This window comes from Miniopterus schreibersii (genome assembly GCF_964146895.1).
Source record: "Miniopterus schreibersii genome assembly, chromosome: 6".
NCBI classification, from domain to species: Eukaryota; Metazoa; Chordata; class Mammalia; order Chiroptera; family Miniopteridae; genus Miniopterus; species Miniopterus schreibersii.
In genome coordinates this window covers 63,456,449-63,476,666 of record NC_138107.1, presented here as the reverse complement: position 1 = coordinate 63,476,666, position 20,218 = coordinate 63,456,449, and the positions used below count along the sequence as shown (strand labels likewise).

The following is a 20,218-nucleotide window of genomic DNA, read 5'->3' as shown; positions in this document are numbered from 1 at the left end:
TGTATGAGAGATTTGTCTTTTCTCCCTCAACTTATTTATTCAATCATTAATTTATGAACTCATGGGGGTTAATTTTATACTGGGTTATAGTTCAATACCACTTTATTTTGTTGCTCAGATAGTTTTGGTCACTGAGAGCTATATGAATTGGCTTCCTTGGCCCTTTGACTTACCTCCATCATTGTGAAGTTTTGTTTTATTTTGAACACCTCCTTGCTTTCTGACACTACAAGATGATCCAGGCATGTCATATATTTCCTATGCCAGTCTTAGAGTTAGCTATTTATCCAAGGATCCCTTGTTCCTTTTTACTGGAGAGTGGTCTTAGAAACCAGATTTGAATACGAGGTGTGCTCTTTACTTTGGGGGTTTCATTGTTTTTAGGCCCTCTCAACTGACATGACAAGGAAATACACATGTGTATACTGGCTCACGTATATAGACATATCTATAAATATTTCTATATGTAACCATCTGCATCTGTATTAAGCTAAACCTGAATTCATACTGATGTCTCCAGCTTTAATCAGCAACCACATGAATCAGTCCAGCCTTCTCTACTTGTTTATCTGTAAACTCCCATTTGAACAGTGAGACACCTGGCTGCTATAATCAACTTAGTGTTTCAATTCCAACATACCTGGACAGCAGTGTTAAAATTATTAACCTGCACTACTGTGGAGCAAAAATTTTATCCACTCTAGAGCTTATGTATAGTTTCATTTGCTCTTAGTCTTACAGACCGCATGTACCTCCTAAGTTACTAGTAGGTCAGCACATTTTCCTCATATCCTCTACACTTACTTTTTAATTTGTTAACTTTTGTTTCTTTTTTTTATTACATTATTTCAGATCTGCACTTACACGGGGTCAATGTTTGGGGAATTTCAGTCAAAAGTTAGGTGGTTTCTGTACAGTTCTAGTGCTTTTCAAAAATAGAGATACTTTCCCATTTGGAGTTAGTCTACTTGTTGAAATTGTCATGTCACAAAGAGGAAACCAGTAAGTTTCCAAGATAGAGACATCAGCCAAAAAAGTTTCATTGTCCCTTTATTCTATCTCAACCACAGTGAGAAGCAATATCCAGATACCACCTGCACTGTTCCTGCCCTCTGCTTGAAGGTGGGATTCTTTAACTTTCCAAATGATTTGGAGTTCCAGAGATGGGAGTGGATGACAAAGAGCTTGCTCAGCACCTACAGTGGAGCTTCTATTAGCAGGGCTGGTTTAATATAAGGGGTGAAAATGTTCCAAACCCTTTTATTACTCTCTTTGAGGAAGAAATTGTGGGCCCATGGTGAGACCCACTCATGATCCTCATACCTCATCTGGGGCACTGAGGGCAAGTTTCTCTTTATCCTTCATAGAAACAGAAAAAAACGAGACTCATACCTAGACAACATTGCTCCAAGCTGAAGATTTACACACTGCAAGAAACACTCTTCTTCAGCAGGGATAACAGCCTATTTTCTAGGAAAGAGCTGTGGATCCTGACAGTTCTTTGAGTAAGAACTGCAGACAAAAATCATAGTCTGTTAATCTCACCTACTTCCCATGAAGAGAAAGAAAATTATTACATGGCAGACACTTTAAGTTTTCCAAATGAGATTTTCCTGATGTTCTCCCTTAAGACATTCATCTCTCTGCAATAAAAAGATCATTCACAAAAACAGCACAAAATATTTTCAGAGTAAACTAAACAGCTTTGTGTATGAACTCATCTACAAATTAAAAAGTTTTTAGGTTTTAAATTCCATATTTAGAGAGTCCAGTGGAACAGCATAATAGGATGGTTTGGAAACCAGCCTAATCTAGGTGATTCTGGGGACAACCCTTAGAATGTTGCTAATGCTCTCACCATTTCTCAAAATAGTCCCTTAAGTACTGTTTTTGAAGGGACTCAGGCTGTTTCATGAAAAAGTCATTTTTTAGGCAATTCCCTATAAAAGTGGCAATTGTATTTCAACAACTACAGAGATGATCCTGGTAAAGCCTCAGTATAGGCCATCCTCAGAACTATCTTTTGAGATGATGAAGGAAAGGTCATTGTATAGCTATCAGGATTGTTACCATGGTGATCATTGGATATATGTGTCCACAGATTGACCCTTTTAGTGCTTTGTTGGAACAATTCCACATTTCTGTTACATGCATTACTCTCTAAAGTGACCATGAATTTTAACTTACACCCGTGTCCCCAGGTTCACACCCATCACCCCTATTATGCCCCTAAAGTAACAATGGAGAAATCTGATATCACTTTCTCGGGAAGCAACCCAGATTCAACCATAGGATTTGTATCTATTAGCTTTGCCAAGTATAGATAGTATACATTAAATAAATTACAATATATGTAATATATAATTATCTATCTCTCATCACCTATCATCTATCTATCAATCATCTATCATCTATCTATCATCTATCATCTATATCTATCATCTATCTATCTACCATCTACCTATCTAATCTATCATCTATCTATAATCTATCTATCTCTATCTATCTATCTATCTATCTATCTATCTATCTATCTATCTATCTATCTATCTATCATCTATCATCATCTATCTATCATCTATCATCTATCTATCATCTATCTATCATCCATCATCTATCTATCTATCTATCTATCTATCTATCTATCTATCTATCTATCTATCTATCTATCTATCTATCTATCATCTATCTATCTATCATCTATCATCTATCTATCATCATCTATCTATCATCTATCATCATCCATCTATCATCTATCTATCTATCTATCATCTATCTATCTATCATCTATCATCTATCTATCTATCATCTATCTATCTATCTATCATCTATCTATCTATCATCTATCTATCTATCTATCTATATCTATCTATCTATCTATCTATCTATCTATCTATCTATCTATCTATCTATCTATCTATCTATCATCTATCTATCTATCATCTATCTATCATCTATCTATCTATCATCTATCTATCTATCATCTATCATCATCTATCTATCATCATCTATCACCACTCTCTGCAGACAGCTTCCATCCACTTGTGCCACACCTGGGCAGAAACTACTAGGTGTTCCTGAAAGCTCTTAGTGAAAATTTCCTTTTACAAATTTCAAACACTCTGACATACTTTTCTTGCCCCTCACTTAAGAAGATGCAGAAAAAAGTGATTTTGCTACTTTTTTCTCAAATAAGTCACACCAAGTATGTGTGCGTTACTCAGTAATGGTAACAATGTCAGCTTTAGCTAGAAATCAAAGTGAGTAGATGGATTGGAGTAAATGAAATGCAGTTCAAAGTATATTATTTCTATTATCGAGCATAAGACTGTTTTGAAATTCATATTAAGAAAATTTATTTCATTATATATGCTCTGTTATTATGAAATATCTTTAAATTCCAACATTTTTTGTTTTGGGCAAGTACCAGTAATAAAATTATTTATAGTTTATAAATTAAGTATAAGCCTTGTTTGAAGAGATAGTACATATAATGTAGAGGTTAAGAAGGCATGTTCTGAACCAGACTGTCTGGTTTTGAATACAGTACCATTATCTACCAGCTAGGTTGTGTGGCCTCAAGCATTTTATTTATCTTTTTCTTGCCTCAGTGTATAGATTTTTCATCTCCTTGGTTAACTTTATTCCTAAGTATTTTATTATTTTTGATGCTGCTGTGAATGGGATTGTTTTCTTTATTTTTTTCAGGTGTTTCATTCTTAGTATACAGAAACAAATTTCTGTACGTCGATTTTGTATCCTACAACTTTACTTAATTCATGAATTAGTTTTAACAGTTTTTGGTTTGAGTCGAGTCTAGGATTTTATCTTTATAAAATCATATCATCTACAAACAAAGATAACTTACTTCTTCCTTTCCAATTTGGGTGCCTTCTATTTTTTTTCCTGCCTGACTGCTCTGGCTAGGGTTTCCAGTACCATGCTGAACAGAGTGGTGAGAGTAGGTACAAGAGCACAAAAGTACAAGCCAGTGACAGAAGACGGGGCCTGATTCAGGCCCACAAAGGGCTTGCGAGGGCCCTGGCTTTCGGCTTATGTCTGAGTAGGTAAACCCTCACCTACAGCCTACGCACTTGCACAAACCATATTCTGTCACTTCCTCTCAGCATTCTCCTTGTCCTTGTGGGTTTATGTCTTTTGTATTTCTTTACCATCATTTTAGTGGATTTCCTGTACAGAGTAGAAATAAATGCGTGTGTTCAAATCGCCACATCTAACAGGCCAAATACCTTTTACATCATAAAAATCCAATAATAGAAACAGATTCGTAGATCGATAAAGAGCAGGCTGACAGTTTGGGGCAGGGGTTGGGGTGGGGAGCCTGAGGGGTTGAAGGGATTGAGCAACAAAACAAACAAACAAAAAGAAACAAAACAAAAAAGAAAGAACTCATAGACACAGACAACAGTGTAGTGATTGTTGTGGGGGGAATGGGTGGAGGAGGGGGAGGGTATAGTGGGATAAATGGTGATGAAATAAAATAATATAAAGGGGTGGAAAAAATCCAGTACAATGTTTCTTTTAGTGTGCTTCTGGTTATAACAAAGATATATTGTACAGGTGACCTTGCTTAATAGCAGAATAAGTTTCTTGAAATGATAAAGGCTTTAAAAATTACTCAGCCCGGCCGGGCGTGGCTCAGCGGTTAAGCATCAACCTAGGATCCAGGCGATCAGGGTTCGATTCCCAGTCAGGGCACATGCCCGGGTTGTGGGCTCGATCAATGACTCTCTCATCATTGATGTTTCTACCTCTCTCTCCCCCTCTCCTTTCCTCTGTCTGAAATCAATAAAGATATATTAAAAAAAAAAAAAATTACTCAGTGCTTACTGTTGGTAGTCTAACAGTACTTTTGACATTTTACTATAATTTCATAATTCACTAGAATATTGTGGGTATTAATGGGTTATGTCAGTAATTTTTTTGTGTTTGTATTGGGAAAAAAATTTACAGAAAAACTCAAGTCATCAAATTCTATTAAATAGATTGCTTTTTCTAATTCAGTTTATTTTAGTGCCTTGCTATCTTCAAAAGGCATTGTCCTAATGTTCATGGTCAGTATCAACAAGGAAAAGTCCCTGGAAAATAAAAGAATAAGATCAATTTTATTGTCGGGAGACTTAATGTCAATAAATTTAAAAATTGCCACTAAGAAAACAAATATATGGAAAACAAGGATATTTTAAATCTACATATGAAAAACCTGTTCCAGAGAACAGATTTCAAAAGTAATAAAGGGAGACAGGCAGCTGAAGAATATAAGTTAGACAATTACAGCTGTATTCAGATTATACAAATATTATATGCCAAGATTAAAGGAAAATTAAAAAAAAATCACTACTATCTTCATATGGACAAATACTTGATGAACTGAAACATCTCCCCAGCACAGGTTCTTAGAACTGGAGGGAATTATTCAGAATGATATGCAGCATCCTGCCTAATTATTTGTATACATGTCTACCTTACATGCTTTACATGCGAAATGTCTCTCCCAGCAGACTGTGAGCTATTGAGGACAGCAGTCTTGTCTTACTGTTTGTTGGGCTTAGCATGGCATGTAGCAAAGTATCTATTACATAACATATGTATTATATATGTTTGATTAGTAGATGGCTAGTGAGAGATTTTATAGAAATGATCAGGACTCTAGAAGAAACAAAATACATTTGCTTCAACTCCTTCCCTTTTGAGTTTTAGCGTCAGCCCAGTGGTACAGCACGCATGCATTCTGTTCCGCTCTGTCTGCCTGCTGTTTTACAGCTAAGCTATTGGGTGGATAAAGGCTAATTTAGTGGTGAAATATTAACAAGCCTGTTGTGTTAGATACATAGGTCATCATTCTTCAATTAAACTTTTAATGAAGTTGATATTTTATGGCCAGCTGTCTGACTCCTTCGTTTATTTCTCAGTTCCCATTCGAGAGAGAAAGAGTAGTGCTATTTATTGGTCTCCCATGTACTGCCAGCTTTTAAAAGGGCATTCTGTTTATAAAATGAAAGTACAAATATATGTTCATGAAAATCAAATAGGGTAGTAGGGCTTATAACAAAAAGCAAGAACCTCTGCTTCACTGATGCCCCAACCCTATCACAGTTTCAGCTTCTCAGAAGAAACCATAAACAAATGTTTTTCACTTTCTCAATAGTTTTCTTATTAATTCAATATATTACAACTATGCCATTATTTACCAATTTATCAACTTTAGATGTAATCCATTCGCTTTCTTTTACAGTGAGTGAGGGTTTAGTGTACATATACCATCCCTGTATTAAAATTTTTTTAGGTCCAGCATTATATATACTAATATTGCAGTTACGGTAGAAGAAATTTTCACCTATAGTTGTGATTTGTGTGTGTGTGTGTGTGTGTGTGTTGCCTAGTACATGATCATGCATTGCACATTATAGACACTCAATAAATATATATTGAGTGAATGTCCATAATCTACTTTCAAACTTTTCTATTTAAAATGTGAATATTTCCCCTATGAATGTTGTTAAACATTCACAGGAAACATTTTTTTTAAATGGTTGACATTAACAGCATATGGCTGCACTATAATTTATTTGACCTTCAACACATTATGAAATATTTAGGAAGTTTCTCCATTTTTTAAAGTTATAAATAACATGTCTGTAAACATCCTTATAATAAATCCATCAACTGCATTTCTGAACCTTGGAGTAGATTCTTAGAAATGGAATTACTGAGTCAAAAGTTCTTGATAACATATTGACAGTTTACTTTCCAGGGAGATTTTGCTTATTTGCATTCCTAATAACACTGTAAAAGACTAATTATTTCATTAAATATTATTCAACCCTAAATATATTTATGCTCTAAAACTAATTTTGTAAATTTAAAATAGTTATCTTGTTTTTGATTTTTTTTTTTTTTTAATTACAAGGGTGGCTGGAGATTTTTTGTGTCTATTATTCATCATAACATAACATTTCAATTTCTTCAGTTTAATGTTTGGTTATATCGCTAATTTGAATTTTTTAATATTTTTGAGAAGTATTTTATAAATTAATTTACTTCTTTGTTTTAGCATTAGTGCCTATTCTTTACATTTTTAAAAAAATCCCAAAGGAAAGCAATTTTGAGGATTAGCAATTTTAGTAAAAGATCACAATGAAGTAAAACTTAGCAGCATGGCTACTTATATTTTTTTTGCCTTTTACTATATACTGTGGGTCATGGGATTTCAATAAAACCTTTTGTTATTGAAATATGTGTAATAGCCATCACATATTGCTGCCATCTTGAGGTGAGATGGTTTTTATAAATTAGAAAGGCAATGGCAATGTTCATTATACTAGTATATTTGATGCTTTATGACCCTGTTTTAATCTAGTTCTTTCTTTCCTGTGGTTTATCCCATTTACTTTTTGCCATCTGAATGCTGTGGTGTGTGAAGTGTTTGTTTTGTGTGATTAAAAAAATCCCTATAGTGGCCTATGATTAGGAGAAGTAAGCAGAAAAGATAGCAAGCCTTTTTCATTGGATTACCAACAAAGGAAGTTACGTATGGTAGAAGCTGATTGACTCAAACAGAGTCACTTGCTTATACCTGCTGGCCAGGGGATGAGAGAGGGAGAATCTTCCTAATGTGGCTTCAGAAATAAGAGACACAATCGATATTTCTCCCAAACTTGCAAGGGGGTAGGATCTGGTATAGAATATAAATTGCACTATCTTTGATAAATAATGGGAGCCTCTGTCTGCAGGATAAAGTTTTATTCTTCTCATACAATGTATAATCTTGGTCTCTGATAATCTAGATGACCATATGTTTCTGAGAATCAACTACACAAAGACTTTTTAAACCTATTTCTCAACTGAAAACTAATATATTTGGGCTAATCAGGGAATGCATGAGCTTTGACATTTATTAGTAGTGTCAAGGTGGGCACCAATTGGTATGGTTTTATAACTATTCTGGTTTGAGTGTCAGTTACAGTACATAAATACACCAACTAAGTGTTGAAATTATTTCAATAATGTTTAGTATATTAAAAAGCACCTTAGAACTTATTACTGGATAGAAAACTATAAATAGTACTGTGAAGTAATAAGTTGCAATTTGTTTGGCTTTAGATTTTATTATTTCTTTCTCATAGGACTGTATGTTTATCTCAAAGAAATACTTTTATTGCCAGAACGGTATCTTTACAGCAGAACTGGCTGACCTTGTTTTCATTCCATTAGCTCAATATTTTTTGGTTTTAAACATGTGTACAGACATGAAGTTATATACTGACCACCAAAACTAAATAAAAGCAAAGAAACATTATGAGTAACCTACCAATTATATAATTTACTTGTGTTTACCATATCCTAAAATAAATTTTAAAAATAGTTAGTTATAGATACATACATGAGAAACCAATGTCAAAGGTGAAAGGTTATTACATAGAATCTGGTTAGTTGAATGAGTACAAAAAGTCAGTTAGTTGTGGGAGTTAAATTGAATTCTTGCTCAGCTGTCCATTGATGATCAAGTTTTTTCTAGATTTTATGGTGCTGTTTGCTACAATGGTGATTCATATAGATGGACTCTTTCACCTCCAAACCTACACTCCTTCTACTGTGCCTTTCTGTTCTACAAAGGTTGTAGCACTGCCAATGACATTTTTAGACTCCCTTGCAGCTAGTGTTCTGTACGTGAATTAGGTTTTGCAAATTAAGTACACTTGCATACTTGGGAAGGTAAATGTTTTATGCATTTTCTTGGTTTTGTATGAGCTGGCAAACATGGTCATTGAAATGTGACATTTTCTGGAGCAGCATTCTATACTCTTGTCTCCAGCTTCTATGTGTATGAAACAATTTCAATGGAGATGGTGGCCATATTTCAGTGCCCAATAAATGGCTCTGTGGAATTTGATGGGCATTTGTGCTGATCATAGAGGCTTCCAACTTAGGACTCTTATCCCTGAATTTGACCATTGCCCTGTGTTCAAAAATGCTATAGTTTTATGGTAGTTTAGAAGTAGTATTTCTACTCCCTTATTAGATTATATAAGTCAGACCTGGGCAAATTCTATGAAAATATTCAATTCAAAGTTGGGTAAATATGATAATTTCCAATAATTATTGAACACTCTCCAAATTCAAGGCCTTTGTTAGTCTTTTAAATGTGCTATCTCACTGCAAGTCCATGAGACCTAAGCATCTATGCCCACAGTATAATTTTTGTTTCTTATTAAAGCAAACACATAAAAACACACACCATGTTTTAGGCAACTGACACTTCTACTCTGGCCATATATGTTTGAAACAAAAAGCAGCACCTTGGCAAAAGTCTACCACGTAGAGAATAGACATAAAGAAAACCAGGAGTTTATGCCATCATCACAAACATCCTATTAGGGACATCAGGTATTGAATAATGGGATAATATCTAATTGACCCAATCAGATTCTGTAGCAGAGAGCATTCCATTGGAAACAGACTCTGAGAATCTGATCATAAGCAGTAGGTTTATTAGTGTGTTCTTGGGAACAATATCTGGTAGGAGTTTAGGAAGCAAAATTAGGAATACAGAGAAGTTCAAGTGTAATGCCCTTGTAATAGAGATTTCAGCAAATCATGAGTTCTGAAGCTGGGATGGTGCTTCAGAGTTGCCTCACTTGAGACAAGAGGGATGGCCCACAATGACCAGTCATGGACCTTTCTCAGGTAGGGAGCACAACCCTGTGCATGGCCGCTTTCTTCTTCCACAGTTACAGAAGAGGGACTTGGCTGTGAAATGTCAGCAGCCAACACTCCAAGGAGATGCAAAGGGAGATCTGGGCTATGCATCATGATACCCACTACAGAGTCTTAGGTGTTTTGATTGGAGGAAGCACTGAGAAAAGATAGCAGCAGTAGAAGCAGAGATGATAAAGAGACAAACTGAGTCATTAAAATGATAGGGTTATTACAGAATAAAAGATAAGGTAATTAGGTTGTTACAACAGCTTTTAGATACCTTGGTAGGCTTTTGTATCTTTAACAATGACAAATGATATTTCAGGTCTTCATAAATGCTGTGTAATTGCTGAAGCAGTTATATTTTCCCCATCTGTTTCCTGCAATCTAAAAAAGAAAATTTAAAATACATAGATCTTAGGTATTTAAATTTGAAGTGCATCTTATTGAAGGATATTTTATAAGAACATGCTTATAAACCTTCTTTGGAAAATTATTAAAGGCTTTTGAAGAGATTAAGAATTTTTCTTATTTTAAATTTGAAATTGTTATGTCTTCCTGTTGAATTAAATAATTTTTTAAAAATCATGAAGTGATATGCTATATCACTAACATCTTTTTTCTTCAATTTTCTTTTTGCTGACATAAATATAGTTTTGATAGCTTTCTTTTGATAATATTCACCTGGTTTATCTTTCCCCACCTTTTTAGTTCTTTTTTTTTTTTTTTTAATGTTTTTAGGGTTTTGATAAATAGCATATAGTTGGCTAATTTAAAATTCAACCTGACAGTTTTTTTAAATGGAGGGTTAAGGTCATTTAGACATATCAGTATTTTGGACTTTTTCTCCATCATGTAGCGAATCTTTATACATTTTAATTTTTTCCTATTTTTCTTATGCTTTTGTTTTCTTTCTTGCCTTTTTTCTAATTGGGACTTTTCCTCTCCTTATTTCTTGTTCCCTTCATTTTTAAAATTTAAATTCTAATCTTTTAATGATTACATTTGAAATTTTACCATGCCTACCTAACCAAGTTTAATATCTTAAACTCCCTTTAGAAAAGTACAAGGATTTCAGAATACTTCAACTTATGGTTGTACTTCCAACTTACACATGGTTGTTTACAGCATTTTAGTACTATGCATTTTTATCCTAACAAATTAGAATATTATAGATTATTTTATACAGACTATTTATTGAGATTTACGTAAATGCATTATCCTCCATGTCTTCTTTTTGGCTATCTTTTCTTCTTGCATCTCAAGTATTCTTTTAAGGTTATTTTTCTTCTTTCTAAGATATATCCTTTCGAACAGAAGTTCTCAATCTTTGCAGTTCAACACCGCACCCCCCCCCAACCCCGCCACACATTTGGAAATATATGGGGACATTTTGTCATTACAATGAGTCAAAGGCACTTACGTGCATTTGTAGTGTGAGCAACATCTTGAAATACACACAGGTCAATTTCCCACACCAAAAGAATGGGTCTGGTTCCTTTATGAATTTCAATGGTCCTGCTGGACATTCATGTAGACGAAAAAACTCTTGATAAGTATCTGAGTGTAGGAACTCAGTCCATTATACAAAAATAATATTTGACAATTTTAATACATTGAATTTTCCATGAATATATAAACGATGTAAATCGAGGAAAGAATATTTTTAATTTTGTTCTGTATTTTACCAATAATAGTTGACAGAAAATCACTAATGGCTATATTAATCCTGAGTTTGAGTTGCCGGTACAACTCACTTTATTAGTCCATGTAGTAGTCACCTTGCTGGTGATTCTATGCATGTGCACGCACACACATATGCACATGTACATATGCTGAGTTTTATAGCCTCACCCACTCATAACGTTACAAGTGCGCGCAGTCTGCTAGTATGTTTTTGTTTTTTTTTTCTTAATGTAGTAGTGAAGCAATCAAAATTAAGCACACATTTTACCAAGAAACATGCTGCTCGGGCTAGCAAAGACATAGGCTTTTGGCCTGTAAGTGAAAACACAGACATCGGAGTCCATCGACTCTGCTGACACGCGGAGTCTGTCAGGCGCTGGGCGGGGAAGGAAACTGCGAGGAAGTAAACTGCGAGGAAGGAAACTGCGAGGAAGTAATCTGCGAGGAAGTAACCTGCGAGGAAGTAACCTGCGAGGAAGTAACCTGCGAGGAAGTAATCTGCGAGGAAGTAACCTGCGAGGAAGTAATCTGCGAGGAAGTAACCTGCGAGGAAGTAATCTGCGAGGAAGGAAACTGCGAGGAAGGAAGCTGCGAGGAAGTAACCTGCGAGGAAGTAATCTGCGAGGAAGTAACCTGCGAGGAAGTAATCTGCGAGGAAGTAACCTGCGAGGAAGTAATCTGCGAGGAAGTAACCTGCGAGGAAGTAATCTGCGAGGAAGGAAACTGCGAGGAAGGAAGCTGCGAGGAAGTAACCTGCGAGGAAGGAAGCTGCGAGGAAGTAACCTGCGAGGAAGTAATCTGCGAGGAAGGAAACTGCGAGGAAGGAAACTGCGAGGAAGGAAGCTGCGAGGCCGGTACGGGAGCTGACTGCCGCGGAGCCGCTGTTCAGTAGCCTGGGGCTGGGCTGGTCCACCGTAGCCGGACATGACCGTGGTCTGGGGACTCATCTCGACTGAAAACTGGACGAGGAAACACGACTACCCGCTGCAGCTTCCGGCAGAGGGGGCTTTACATTCGGCGTCTCGGGGGGTCTCTCTAAGGGCCAAGGCTGCCTCATACTTTAAGGTCAACCTCTGGTCCCCTCGACGGGCCGCTCGGACCCCCGCCGCCGCCCGCCGGCTTCTCCGGCCCTCGCGTCCTCTAACTCACTAAGCACCGGGCGCTCCGCTCGCAGGCTCCTGTCCTCCACCCGTCCGGCTCGGTCCGCTTCTTTGGTGAGACGGCGATCCCGCGTCCCCACACGCCGCGCAGCCCTCCAGCACAGCCCTTCACGGCCCGGTTGCACGCTGTCCCTTCCTTTCGTCCGTCCGGTTGAGGGCGCCCCTCCCGGGTTCTCGGCGAGCGCTCGGGACGGGCGGGACTCGCCGTTGGAGGGAAAGAGCTCGGCAGCGCTTCAGTACCATTCGCACTTCAATGGAGGCCTTTCAGGCAACTCTCGGTTTCACTTCTAGTTTCTCCCTTTTACTGACCCTCTTCCTTCGCACTCTTTCCCCTCCCACCGACCATCCCAGGGGAGGGTGCGCGAGGGCACCCAGCTCTCCACGAACCCCGCGGGTCCCCTACCGGCACCCCCTCCCGCCTAGGAAGCAACGCCGACGTGCTGACGTCACGCGTAGCGCCGACGTCCCGCCGTCAGCCCCGCCCATCAGAGCCTCGGGAGGTCTGGGTTTTGCGGTTACGTGCGGGCACCTTGAGCTCTGTGGGTGCTGAAGACGAGCGGGAACGGGTACGGAAGGCGGGGCCTCGCGGACCCCTGCGTCCCCAAAGTAAGGAGGCTCGCTTTCCCCAGCGAGGGCCCACCCCAAAGCGCTTGCCGCGGTCTCCGGGGAACGGCGCGGCGCGGGGCGGGCCGGCGGGGGCGCGCGTGCGCAGTGCGCAGCGCGCGGCGTTGGCTCGGACCCGGATTAACGGCGCCGCGCTGATTCCGACAGGATGGCTCATCTGCCCCGCGAGGAGCCGGCGGCGCTGCCGGCGATGCTGAGGCAGCTGTTCCAGAGCGTGAAGGAGAAGATCACGGGCGCGCCGTCCCTGGAGTGCGCCGAGGAGATCCTCCTGCGTCTGGAGGAAACTGATGAAAATTTTCACAAGTAAACTTTTTGATGTCTTAAGCAAACGACCCAGCAGACACAGCAAAGTGAAAGTGTACTTGGATGAGAAAATGTGCACTTGATTTTTGTTAAAATAGCACCCAAGTTGGAGGTTCATGATTTCATTTATCCGAATACCGAGTTTATTTATGTATTCTTTCCTTATTTCCCAAAGCATCTGCTTGCTTTGTTTTACTGCCACACCAACGTACCCTAACCCTCCATTATTTTTCTCCTGAGCTTCACAGACCTTAATTATAAGTTATCCATGTTCTTTTAGGAGCACTTATTTCAGAGTATTACTGTCACTATACAAAAAACGTTGCGTTTCAAAGACTCTCGTTCTTCGCTGCCCTGATGCGTCAGTGGCCGCGCCGGGTGTCCCTCAGGCGGCCTGCGGGGCGCTGGCGCCAGGTTACTGCCTCCCCGGACGGCTCAGCCTTCCGTGAAGGGGAGGCACCTGCGCGGGGCCCGCGGTGCGCGCGGGACAGGCGGCCTGCAGGTGCAGACGCCCGGTTACTGCCTCCCCGGACGGCTCAGCCTTCCGTGAAGGGGAGGCACCTGCGCGGGGCCCGCGGTGCGCGCGGGACGGGCGGCCTGCAGGTGCAGACGGCTTTGGGCTGGGAAGCAGTAGCGGCAGGCAGTTTAATGAGAAAGGTACCATTTCAGGTAAATCTTGAAGGATAGGTGTTTTTCTTTTGATTTGACTCATAATTTAAGCCACTGAAAAGTTTACTGCTGGGTGTCTCAATTTAGTAGTAGTAGTGGTATTAATTTAGTGTGTGCATTTTATTTTCATCTTACAGAGATGACATTTTCATTTTTTTTTTTTTTACTTTAACCTTTACTGACTTTTGGGTGTCCTGAAGTTATCTTTATCTGAAACTCCTACTCATTTCATATATGGGCATCAGGGACCCTGGAGCTCTTTAAGATTTTATGCAGCAGTTTGTGTTTGCTTACAGTTTTATGGGGTAAGCATATACTTTTTCACCAGATTCTCAAGGGAGTCTTAAAAGTGTGGAAGGAATTTTTGTTACTGTGGAGTTTCTAATTTCATTAGTGTTTCTGGTTATACATATGGTTCTTTTTGTATTTCCATGATTTTCTTGTTCATTTCTTCATTAAATCCACTACTAATAGCTGTTATTGGATCTTAATTTCTGCTCTTTATTATTTTTTTTCTTTGTGGGAAACTTTTAAAACTTCCGTAATGAATGCTTAGCTCATTTAATTTGCAGCTTTTCTTGTTTTGAATGTAAGCATTTAAGGCTACACAATTGCCTATAAGTATTGCTTTAGCTGTGTCAGTTTTAAAATGCTTTTTTTCAAGCTAAGCATGGATCATTTCGGTTTTTCTCAGCAGTCTAACAACTGTTATAATAATGTAAGTTACTCTTCTTCAGCAGTTCATTAGATAGGTTAAATGCCTGCTGATTAACTTGCATAGTTAATATTTACTGTGTACTGAAGAGATTTACTTGTGGCCAACCTAAATCAATCCAGACACACTCAAATTATAACTAATGTGTAGTCTTAAAAGTAAGATTTATAATCCTAACAGTAGTTGAGTAGTTTGTAGTGTTAAAAGTATAGGCAGTAAAATTCATGTGTTAGCTGCACTAGCCTGAGATCTGTGTCTTAGGAGGAAGGAATCTTTATGTAGGAGAGGAAAATGGGAGGAGATTCTTGTCTTTGGTATTTTCATAGAATCTTACAATCTCGGAGTTGGAAGAGATCTCATATTTTCTCTTGCCTTTTTGTTCAATGCCTTAACATTAAATGTTCTTGAGTCACTTAGGTATGTATTGCTTCCCAAAGTGTTTCATACTTAAGAATATCTGTCCTTCCATCTCCACTAACAGAACATTGCTTCCTTAAATCCATCTGCTGTTGTCATGGTATTAGGAAGAAAAATAATCTCATTAAACAGACTTACAGGGGAAGCTGGTGTTTATAGTCCATTGGCATTTTTGTAAGAAAATGATTGTTAAGGTAATTGAGTCCATAGTGATGGAATTTCGGGTAGTATAGTAAAGTGGGGGAAAATGTAGTCATTTGGGGAGAAATTGCAGTGTAAGCAGTATAGCCCATCTGGTGATTTGCCCCATAGGGCAGCTGCCCTAAACTATCTCTGCTTTTCAGAGCCTCTTCTATTTTTCTACTGCAAACTGTTCACATTCTCTAGAAGACCCATTTTCCCCCTTTTCTCTAACAGTGGCAACAGGATTTGAGGCCTGTGGGAGGGGAGGGAGGCAGGGAAGAGGATATTGCTTTCATTATGTGTGCATGTGTTGTGGAAATTTTTATTCTTGGACTGGCCCCCTATAAAACAAACAGCCCTGGTTTTAATCAGTTGAAGGCCATTTAAAAAAATACTGGTAAATCAAAATTTCCTGGGGCCTGGCAGAGGAGGAGTGGTAGAGGCTGGGCCTTGGTGTTTTTGAAAAAGCTCCCTAGGTGATTCTGATATGCAGCCAGGGTCGATTTACTTGCATTTCAGTGATTATTGTATTACAGTAGTCCCCTCTTATCCCAGGAGGACACATTTCAAGACCTCCAGTGGGTTTCTGAAATCTAGGAGAGTATCAAACCCGATATATACTGTTTTCTCCTATTCATACAAAACTTTTCACTTAAAGGAAGCACTTTATTAAAGGTTTCTTTTTGGCACATCTGAATTGCCAGCATCACTACTCTTGTGCTTTGGAATCATTATGAAATAAAATTAGGTTTACTTAACCCAAGCATTGTGATACCTCTACAGCTAATCTGATAACTGAGGTGGCTAAGTGACTAATGAGCAGGGAGCCTATACAGCATGGATATGCTGGACAAAGGAATAATTTATGTTTAGAGAGGGACAGAGCAGGAAGGCAAGAGATTTCGTCATGGCTTAATCTAAAGCTTATTGGTTATTGTTTATTTCTTTTTTTTTTTTTTAAATGGAATTTTTCATTTAATATTTTTGGACAACAGTTGACTGTGGGGTAAATGAAACTGTGGAAAGAGAAACCACTAATGGAGAGCTGCTGTATAGTTTTACTTTTTAAAAAAATACTTACCAACCCTAATGATTATAACCCTGTCTCTGGTATTTTTGGTTTGATATGGAAGGAACACAGTAATATTTGTTGAATTGGGTTTATTCTTTGTTTTACAGAAGAATCTACCAGTGACTTTAAATTAGTGAACTTTGGTGTGTTTAAGTGTTAACTTCAAGAAAACATTCATCATGTAAAGTGCTATCCCTTTATAGAGAAATTGCTAATAAATATATGTGTGCTTCCATAATTAATGAATGCATTTTTAATGTTTACCATGATTCAGAAGTTTTACCTTTGACCAAAAGGTTGTAGGTGATGTAAAATACTCATTCTTTGTTTTTGACATAGCCTTTTGTATACTAATATGATATATGGTTAAGTTTATCATATAGTAAATCCTATGATTCTGAAATATCTGTTTTAAGAATTCCAAATATAAGCATTATAATTCATAGCTTACACTAATAAAACATCTTTTTAAAACATACCATTACTGATAACTTTTTTCTATATATGATTGAAAAAGTTCTTGTTTATTTAAATAGCTAAGAGGATGATTTCCTGAAACAAACTGATACTAGACTTTTTTAAATGTTATAACAGTAACCTCTGTATCTGCATATTTTGATATAAACATTTTAAAAATGTTAGAAATTCATCATGGAACAAAATTAAATTTTCTTGTAAAATCTAGGTAATAAAGCTGTATAAAAAGAATAGAAAAAGTGAATGTTCTTTCACTCAACTTTGTAAATTTTTTTCTATGTAAATGTGAAAAAATTCACATTTATCAGTAGTAAAGCAAAATGATCAGGCACATTGCTGTGTATTTCGGTTGAGCTGCTTCTGAAATGTGATAAGGTCAACACGTTTCTCCTTAGCATCAAACAACTGTCCTCTTGGGTTTTAATGTCCCCCGTTTTAGGAATATTTGGAGAAAGATCTTCTGCATTTATTTGGTAATAGTGTCATTGAATCAAAATTTTTATTTTTGCTTATTATTTTTAAGGTAACAAGGTTAGTCAAATATATGTATAGTGTATTTGGTGAGAAAAGTGTCAGAGTATAAGAAAAAACTATCTGTAATAAGTTTTTGCATTAGGATTAACATCACCATTAAGTAGTAGTGGGAAACTGAAATTTAGCAAAGTCAGCTATTATATCTAAAGTTGCAAGATTGCTCAGTGTGAGATGTAGGACTTAAACCTGATACAAAGCTATAATATTATAATCTCGATCTTCCCAGCACAATTAGAATGTTAAGTCTGAAAATGTTAATATGGAAGAGTCAGCTAAAAATAAATCTGAAAAGAAAGGACCTACATAGTATTAGAATTCACTTAAATTAATCCTAGTAAGGATCCTCTAAAGTAAGTTATTAAAAAATATATCTATTTTTGAGGCAAGTTTTGTATTTCTTTTTACAGTATTGTAGAAAGTACTGCAGATGACATGCCAATAAGTGAATTTATACTGTTGTCAAGGATATAAAGAATATGTAAATCTGGGTTTAGATACAGTCAGGAGCCAAGCATAGGATAAGGCAGGTCACATGACTATATACAAAACAATGTTTTGAGTGCTAATAGAGAGGGGCAAAATACTGTTGGGGCTTGGGAGAGGAAGAATATCAGGTTTTGGGGAACTAGGAAAGGTTTTATAATGAGTTAGAATTTTAGGTTGCAGAAGAAGATCCTACTTAAGAAGAGTTGGTAAAACACTAAATGGATGAAATATTATCAAAGGTATTGGGAAAACAAAACATGGAGACTGTTGGGCATGTGTGAGGGGTAGTAATGAGACATATCTGGTAAGATAAATTGGGGTCTAAGAGGGCTTTAAATGTCAATGACAAAATGTATCTTAAATTTAATAATATTGATAGTAATTATAGCTAGCACTTACTGTTAAATTTATGCCAGGCTGTGTGTTAGATACAGGGCATATATTATCGTGAATCTTTTAATGATTTCCATGACACGTGCTTTTCCTATTTTGTAGATGAAAAAAACCCTGAAGCCTAGAAAGGATATTTAATTTGGGCAGCCTCACACAGCTATTAAATGGGGGAGATAAAATTAAAAACTCATTCTACGTGATTCCTAAAATAATGACAGGACCTGTTTATTCTGTTATTGGGAATGATGTCTGTTCTCTTAATAAAAAAAGTTGCTTAATGCAGAGGATCATGAAATGATACCTATGTATTTTAAATATTTTTAATATAAATCAACTAAATGTACATTTATTCATTAATATTTTGGGCTAATACTGCTTCTTTGAGTAAGAATCTGTTTATTGGGGTTCCAGGAACCTTAGGCTAGTTTAAAAGCTATCTGAATACAGAATCTGTTTAGATCATTGCTTCTCCAATTATGGTCCTGGTACCATTAGCGTTAGAATCACCTACCTGGGAACTTGTTATAAATGTAAATTCTTGGTCCCCACTGTATGCCTAAGGAATCAAAACTCTGAGAGTGAGACCCAGCAATCTGTTTTTAACAAGTCCTTTAGGTGATTCTAATCCAAGCTATCGTTCTAGAATCACTTATTTATAGGATGAACTAAGAGGGCTCTTACAATTGTTTAGCTAAAGGTGGTGAACATAATCTGGTGGCAGTGGGAAGGAAGAGAAAAGTTGTGGAGGCAGAATTTATAGAATTATAGCTAGCTAATTAGATATGAGATATAATGGAGAAGATTGTTATTACTGCTTTTTGAGGCTATTCACAAGTATCTGATTGAAGGATGGTACCATTAACAAGATATATGTCAGGAAGGTGGTTTGTGAGAGGGTGGGTAGGATGATAGACTTTGGTTTAGGTTATGCTGATTGATATGGTAAAAGAACATGAAGTAGCCTTGTCCAGCACATACAGATCTGGCATTCTGGAGGGGCATTTTGGCTGAAAAAAGAGCTAAAGAAGTCACCTGTTTATATTATTGAATCTGAAGTTGAAGCTATGGGAGTAGAGAATACATTTGCTAAACTCCTTTTTAAAAACATCTGGTAGTTTATAATGACAAAGTAAGTTTTTGTCCACTGCCTCCTTAATTTAAAAGAGTGGGTTGAAGTAGTTTGGGTCACTGCCAAGCTACAGATTAGAAAACCGAGACTTTCCCAGGGTCACATAGGTAGGGTGGTAGAGCTGGAGCTGATGGTCAGGACTTTTTACTATGAGCTTGTACTTTTGCTATTGTACCACATGGCTTCATGTCAGATATTTCTACTTGCCTTTTGAGATCTGCGCTGTCTATGGCAGGCCTGGAAAACTACTGAAGCAGCCATGGGGATTCTAGGAAACAGTGATGTGCTCAGAGCTGAGGAGAAATGGGCAGGGCAGGAAATCTCAATCAAAAGCAGTTAAAATTGAAAATGAAATCCTTTGGTTACCTGGGAAAGGTGGCTGTTCTTTAGAGCACATTCATAATTTAATAAATATTAGACTGAAGACTATATACTGGATACCATGATGGACTCATAATTATGGGAAGAAAATTATTCAGGTTCTCCTTGATCTCCTGTACTGCATATACGCAAGCTCTTACGCAGTGATATGTTCAAACTGAAAGTCTTGAACATAGTGGCATTTACAAAATGGACCATCCTAAATTATCTTTGTCATTTGAGAGACCACAAAAACTCCAACCTTTCTAAATCATGGTATTAATTATAAT

At 37.5% G+C, this 20,218-nt stretch overlaps 1 protein-coding gene and 1 long non-coding RNA gene across 3 annotated transcripts in view; one reads left to right on the top strand and one right to left on the bottom strand.

Moving 5' to 3' along the window:
* Window positions 1-4,118: 4,118 nt before the first annotated feature.
* Window positions 4,119-12,988, bottom strand: LOC308558408. Of its 2 annotated transcripts, XR_013998997.1 has the most exons (4): window positions 12,556-12,987; window positions 11,144-11,241; window positions 10,001-10,107; window positions 6,929-9,877 (listed from the first exon to the last, which is right to left on the bottom strand). It is a non-coding gene; the product is annotated as an uncharacterized lncRNA (long non-coding RNA). The 2 variants fall into 2 exon arrangements; XR_013998996.1 differs by lacking the exon at window positions 6,929-9,877 and adding an exon at window positions 4,119-4,191 and having other exon boundaries at window positions 11,144-12,988.
* Window positions 12,989-13,044: 56 nt separating this feature from the next.
* The window catches only part of TBC1D32 (TBC1 domain family member 32), a 125,517-nt gene continuing 118,343 nt past the window's right edge, over window positions 13,045-20,218 (top strand). The window contains exons 1-2 of the mRNA XM_081140074.1: window positions 13,045-13,132; window positions 13,338-13,493. Coding sequence (XP_080996200.1) covers window positions 13,339-13,493 — 155 coding nt within the window. The 5' untranslated portion in view covers window positions 13,045-13,132; window position 13,338. The remainder of the gene's footprint in view (window positions 13,133-13,337; window positions 13,494-20,218) is intronic.